The 7374-nt window shown below is 39.8% G+C and overlaps 1 protein-coding gene across 1 annotated transcript in view; it reads left to right on the forward strand.

Moving 5' to 3' along the window:
* lpcat1 (lysophosphatidylcholine acyltransferase 1) overlaps positions 1–7055 on the forward strand; it is a 45111-nt gene extending 38056 nt beyond the window's left edge. The window contains exons 12-14 of the mRNA XM_064347805.1: positions 367–465; positions 824–965; positions 1405–7055. Coding sequence (XP_064203875.1) covers positions 367–465; positions 824–965; positions 1405–1592 — 429 coding nt within the window. The 3' untranslated portion in view covers positions 1593–7055. The remainder of the gene's footprint in view (positions 1–366; positions 466–823; positions 966–1404) is intronic.
* The last annotated feature ends 319 nt before the right edge of the window (positions 7056–7374 follow it).

The raw sequence follows: 7374 nt of genomic DNA on the forward strand, positions 1-7374 counted from the left end.
GAGCTGCACTTTACATTACAGGCATTTGGCAGATGCTCTTATCCAGAATAAAAATACTGTGGTTTTAGACATGGGTGAATTAATCCACTGGCAAATTCTGTACATTACAACATATATAACAAATTACTTTGACAAATTACTGACCTAATTGGCAGTGTGTGTATGTGTGTGTATAATATACACACACCCAAGTACACATATCCTGAGTTTGAATTTTTAGTGTTTAGTTAGGTTCCCTTTGCTTGGATCAGTGAAGTCTGATTTACTGTTTAATCCATAATCATTATTTATCAACACAAACAGAATCTCTGTCTGCATACCGTGCTTTTGCTTTAAGTTTTTAAAATTGGTGTCTGTTTGTTTTAGCACGAGGACGGGACGATGGACATCAGAGAGTACGTGATCGCCTTGTCTGTTGTGTGCAGGCCATCGAAAACTCTGGAAACAATAAAACTAGCCTTCACGGTAAGTACGTCTGTCACGCACTCAGGCTGTGGAGCATGAACCTGTCACCCATAATCTCTTCTGTCAGTGCATTTACACACTATCACATTTTCCCCCTCCTGGAAATAGCACCTACTGCTATATTATGTGCTATGTACTGATTAAGTAAGTCTGAGATAATATTAAGTACTTCAGGAAATGTGATGGCAAACTTTCAAACATACAGGCGTGTTTACGAAAATGAGAAATATTATAACACAAACGGGCAAGTGTGCGTTGATTTAAATGTACGTATCTGAAACTCTGCAGGGTGATGCTGGAACTGTAACCTGTTCAACCGTTTAATGTGAATGATGATTTGAGTGTGACTTTCTCTCAGATGTTCGAGGCGGAGGAGGACGGCGCCATCGTGGAGGACGAGCTGGCCTGCATACTGAAGACGGCCCTCGGGGTGCCGGACCTGAACGTAACGGACCTCTTCAGCGCCGTCGACGTCCAGGACACGGGGAAGATCACCTTCGGTAAGGAAAACATTGTTCAGAAGGACTGCAATCGAGAGTTCTGAGAGACATTTACTCTAGGTTAAGGGTAAGTGTAAGGTTTCAGCATTGTACCATAGACTAATCTTACTGCAGTGTGCTGTACATGTACAGTTTATTTAATTAGTGGCTTTTTTGTGTCAGTCACTGTACAGATTATTTCCAGTGGCATCCAGTAGTTTTGCAAAAGAAAGTCATCAGCTTTCATTTGTCCATCAGATGTATTGTAGATACAAACTGTTTTAGGAACATTAATGCTGGCAGAATCCTATGTGCCCAAGAGGTTCCATGGTTAAAATTAGCCACAACATACGGTAGTGCACATATCTTTGTAGCTGTAGATTGTCCCTAGCTAAAAGGTAATCAGGTTACCGTCGTGTCGTTTCCCTCCATTAAACATCTCTCCTGTGTCATGTGACAGAGGAGTTCCGAAGCTTCGCGGAGCAGAACCCGGACTTTGCGGGGGAGTTCCTGCACCCCCACCAGTCAGGCTTCCAGAACGGCGGGGACACCCCCTCCCCCACCGCCCTGTGCAACGGGTTCTGCACGGACTTCACCCCCGACGAGCACGCCGGCGCCGGGGACGGCTCGCGCAAGAAAGTGGACTGAGCGGCCGGCGGCCAGGGCGAGCCGAGGCGGCCCCCGCCGGGGAAGGTGCGCCGTGCTGGACAGCCCGACGAATCGGGATCACGACCCCCCCCCCCCCCCCTCCATCCACCAACACCCACCGCCCACCGCCACCACATCCCCAGCTCCTCCACCAATACTATTTATTACTTTTTTAATGTTCTGTATTCTTCTCTTTTGCTTTTGAAAGTCTGTCTGTCTAAGAATGTGCTACTTGCAGTGCCGTTCTTGAGGCAACACCAAATGCTTTTTACATTTCATTGTCGCTTTTTTCTTGTGTTGGTGAAGGTGGAACATGCAGGCTTCATGTTTGAACCCAAGCAATCGAACCCCACTCCGCTCGCGTTAGCTCACGACATTCTCACCGCCGATGCCTCGGCGCGACATCTTCTAGAACCTTCCTTGGAGAACGGAAAGGAGCGTTGGCGTAGGATGCTTTTGAAACGTGGTTAGAGCGGCATTGGGGAATACCAAATGCGTCTGGCTGAACCGGGCATAACCCCCTGGCGGTTTGTCTGTACACTTCAGCACAAGGTCAGGTGTTGGCCTGGTTGGGCTGAATTTGAGATGAGCTCAGGGGATCATTAATGAGCCATGATATTGCTTTGATAAATTCACACTCCGTGATTTTTATGACACATTTGCATCGGCCACAAATAATAGAAACTGCCGCTGTTTTTGTTGTTCACCGTGAATTACCTATTAAATTTAACCACAATGTGCTTCCCTCTTATCTCCGAATGACCATTTTAGCAAGTTTGTTGCAACTGCTGTTAAGATGTATTTTGCATAACAATCTAAGAGATAACACTTGCTTAAATGCGAGAATTGCTTAAGGGGCTAAGCACATTATGGTTAATTGGATACAAGTGCAAATATATTAAGTGATTAGTGATGCAGATTTGCAGATTTTTTTTAATGACTGAACTTGTTGTGGACCAAAAAAAAAACAAAAAACAGAACACTGGCTAAATGAATGAACAAACAGTGACAGGAGATCTTATATCTGAGACAGTTATGAGTTATGACGATGACATTTGATTTTTTAAGAGATCCCTATGTTATGTTTTTTTTAATTGTCGTTTTTTTCATCAGCAAGATAAACGTCTGCTTAAAAGTTTGACGTGTCACATGTAGGATGGAAACGGTCTTTTGCCTGCCTTTTTCTACATGTTGTTTTACGGTTTTAAATGAATGATTTTTTCACATTGCTGGAGCTCAAACTCAGATTATAATAAAAAATAATGGTGTTTAAAACGTTTTGGAGAGGCCTGTGAAACGGCAATTAATTTTTCTCCCCTTTCTGATTCTTACACGTGAACTGCTACAACTATAACAATGCCAGGAAATCTACTGATAGAAGTTTCTATTATAACGTCTTCCAGTTTTAATTTTTAGATGTGGTTTATAGTGATTGTTATCTTTGGACAAAATAGTGAGGGAGAAAGGCCCATGAGTCTGGCTTTTAAGCAACATTTTTACCTTTAGTATTAAATAAGCTTTGCACCTTTGTTTAGATTGGCACCTTTTTAATGCATAATGCTTTATTTTAAACCCTGTGTGAATAGCCCCCTGGATCAAATGGGTCTTTTCTTTGAATTGATCTCTCTGAACGTTTTCCCAAATTTATAAAAGTATTAATTGGTAAATAACTTTTTTTGTATTTGTGGTTCAGAATTTTGAATATTTAAATGTAAATTAAATAAGGAAGAAAAAAGAAACAAAGGTAGGATTCCATTTCCCTGTCAGCTTCTGATATTGAAAATGTATTCTATCTTCGGCTACCGGTGCAGACAGTTCATTTTTTTCCTCCATGAATTTTTGCTCTTCTGAACATGGTATTATCTACATTTTGACCAAATGGCAAGCAGACGAACATTTAAAGATGAGAATTTTACCATGTCCGCCCTTTTTAGATATTTAATACAGAGGTAATTTGATTTATGTATTATTATTATTTGAAATAGAGATGAGATGAACGCCCAGGGGTTTCAGATTGTAAACTTGTGTTCTTTTTCTTAACGTTATTTATTTTTAGCACAAGCTAAACTGATTAAATCTAATGGCTGGTGTTTTTACCTTTACATATAAATACATAGCTGTGTAAAGTTTGGGTGCAGCAGCACCAGTTGTGGTTAACATTTGGTTCAGGGAGTCAAATTTAGTCTGTTCTGTTTCGATGCCCCCAAAACATATTTCTAAAACGGCCGCAAGTAAAACACTTTAAAAGCTCAAGTCTGCACTAGCAGGGAATTGGAATCACACTATTTTGGTGTTAGCCGCAGGACAGACGGACCAGGCACTGAACCTGCCTTTACACTACCCCGTTGAGCACGGACGTCAAGCTCAAGTCCTGGAAGGCCACAGTGTCTGCAGGAATTTAGAGTTTCATTCCATTCAGCAGAAAATGAAGGCCTTGAGAACCAGGTGTGTGGATTCTTTAGCCAATCAAACACTGGTGCTGAAGTGCACCGGAAGCCAGCACACACTGTGGCCTCCTGGGTAGTATCCTGAGACCAGTGCCCATGGAAACCATGCTCAAAATATGTACAAATGAATGCTTAGTAGCATATCTGATTAAGTCAAATGATGGAAAGATTATGTTTCAAAACTGATGCAAGACCTCGAAAATCATCTTCCAATTCCTAATAACTACCTGTGAATTATCCTGGCTTGTTTATAACTTACACATGTTGCTCATTGTTTTCATGACACGATGCTATATATCCATGAAGCTGCATTGACATACTGTAGGTGGTATAGAAAGCATGCTTTTATTTTTTTCCTCTTGTAAACCTGACAGTACTCCTGTCTTATGGACCTAAATGTCCTATTCATGTTTGTTGGTGCATTGAATAGTATTCAGAAGAAAGAATAAACGTACCATTTCAAAGCTCACATTACAGTAAAAATATATTTTAACTTTTTTTTTTTTTTTGCTTTGACACTTCTTAAGAGATTCTTTCAGTGTGTCATTTTAAATTTGAGTGATGTGTATTTCGAACATTCCAGCTGCAAGACATTCTGTGAATTATAATGTTTATGAATGGACCTAGATTGTATCTCCCTCCACCCCACTGCCATGGCGATAGATCGTTAAGTGGAGTGAGCAGTGAGCTTATTTGATATGTGCTGCTCGTTGGAACATAATGCTTCCCTCACGATGACCTTTGTGAGATATTGCAGAAACTGCATTTTCTTGCGTATTCAGCTGTATGAACTGTACATTGTTACTATTGATATTATTCCAGTTACCATTTCTTCTCATTGTCTTTGCCATTCCCGTGTATAGTGTTGTGGTTCTTTTAAGTTGTTAATGATAGCAGTGCTACTAGCAATATACAAAATCTCCTGTGGGTGGAAATGAGGCTATAACTGCAAGATACTGGGGATTTTTTCCCAATCATTGCTGCCAGCGATTTGATAAACAACATTTTCTTTTTATACCCAGCCTATTTGATCTTAATAAATCTCTTCTACATGGAAGAAGTTGTCAATGGAGTACTAATAGCATTTCAGAAACACTGAACCGTACCTTAAACATTGTGTAACTTGTGTTATTGTAAGAGGAATGTATCCAATATGCAATCAATGTCAGTCACAATCAACACTTGTTGGGGTAACAAAGATATTTAAATAGCATTGTAAATGTTTTTTTTCCCCTTTTCTTTTTCATATTTCACTCTCCTGTTCTCTTGGTTTATCATATATGTGCCTCGTGGAGGTACCTGCAGAAAAAAAAGATGTCATTTTGGCCTGGAGTGTTTTTTTCTCGCTTAAATGAACGGTTGAATTAAATGATTGTCTGGCCAGTGGTCCTTGAGGAGCAGCTGCTTTGCGTATGATGGGACCGAACCCTGGCTTTCAGTGTGTGCGCACCTGTTGGTAATTCTTCACTATTTGCCTCTTGTGTCCAGTAGTATGCATCTTGCTGACATGTGGACCTTTTTTTTTTTTCTTGCTTTTCATTTTTCCCTGTGAAATGTGACAGAGAATGTTATCTAGCATGTGAAGGCCTAGGATTATTGTAGACAAAAAAAAAACTGAACATGAATGGTTTACCTGCATTCATTGAGTATGTGAACGTGTAACTATCTGAATCAAGGGGTTTTATTTTTGTTTCGTTTTTTAAAGGGAGTGTTTTCATGTGTAACTAACCATGTAGTCTTGTGCTCTATCAATTTTTTAGTGAGTGCATTGTCTCAGGATTATATTCAAGTGAGTTTATCACAGGAGGAATGCAGATTTAAATATCCAGGAGTTGTTTGGTGTTGATGAATTTGACTCTCAGTGTACCGCAAGGCTTCGGCTACCTGCCTGGACCAGACAGTCTGGGGTTGTGGTTGTGCTTTCTACTGCACAATGTCAGAATATAGCATTATGCAAAGCTGCCATCTAAAAAGAGAAACCAGGGCAAGACACGATATGAAAGACTTAATTCCAAAATGGTTGACTGCACAAAGACTCCTCATTTAATAGAGCTTAAATTTAGACATTTATTGAGGGATACTTGATAGGGTCTGGAGCATGTGGCCGTTGAGGTCGGGTTGGGGGTCCACTGAATGGATTTCCATGTTTACACATTGTTTCATTGAGTTTTTTTTCCAGTCATTTTGTGGCCAGAGGGCACGGATCGTTTTTATTTTTGCTGTAACATTTGCATTTCTGGATAGAAAGTTATCATGGATGACATCGATTGTTGTTCCACAAACAGAATGATATTTGGGAGGTCTGTTTCACTCCCCCCCATCCTGAGACCATCTCTCTTGACAGTGCGTCAGGTCACAGTTTTACCCTCTGAAACGCAGACATTTAGACAGTCAATCCAACCCCTTCATCTGTGATGTCTCTTCCATTTATATACCTCATGAGAAGGAGCTCTCGTTCTTGCTGTTTTTATTTTTATTTTTAAACTTTATAAAAAACAGATGTGTTCTTATTTATTCTACTGTTGCCTGCTTCCTGTTATGTCCTACTGTAAGCTGAACTTAAGACGAAAGAAATGCTGTCTGCTCCTCTTGCTCGGAGCACTCTCTGTCTTTCTGATGGTTCACACTGAGGACCAAATCGCAGAATTTACCCTTACTCCTCCCCCGCCCCCAAATTATATTTTTGATGTATTGAAATGAGCTCTTCAACAAACGAAAAAATATGATTTGATACGTTGTTTCTTACCTTAAAAGAGAGAGCAAAAAAATTAAAAATCTCCCATGTTTTAATTGATCCCTCGCACCCCTCTAAACAGATTGTGTTTAGGGTCTGAGGTACAAGGAATGATTTGAGACATGACTGTTTTCTATTATTTTTTAGGTATGGTAACATCAAATTATAGTTTTTGAAGAAGTTTTAAGAGTCATTGCTCAAGCTATCTTGAATTGTCTGGTGAGGACTGCTATGATTTAACTTGTTATTGTGAAACTTAATAATAAAAAAAATTGAATCAAACGTTTTTTTATTTGCCTTGAGTTTTTCCGCCCAATCTGCTGTCCAATGTGGCATTTTACTGTGTTTGTTTAAAAAAAAAAAATAAATAAAAAATACGTAGAAAAGTATTTAAAAAAGTAAATAAAATTATGTATGAAGTATTGCAGAAGGATGACGATGGTTATATTGTGAAACCAAACCGTTGCCCTGAAGAGAATGCACTATCTCTTGGGTGTGTGTGTGCGCGCGTGTGCGTGCATGTATGTATACAATTTGCATTCTATTAAGGGAATATACAATATGAACTCAATAACATTTCGGTCAAAGACATTTCTTTCCT

The sequence above is a fragment of the Anguilla rostrata genome, chromosome 8, assembly GCF_018555375.3.
Source record: "Anguilla rostrata isolate EN2019 chromosome 8, ASM1855537v3, whole genome shotgun sequence".
NCBI lineage: Eukaryota > Metazoa > Chordata > Actinopteri > Anguilliformes > Anguillidae > Anguilla > Anguilla rostrata.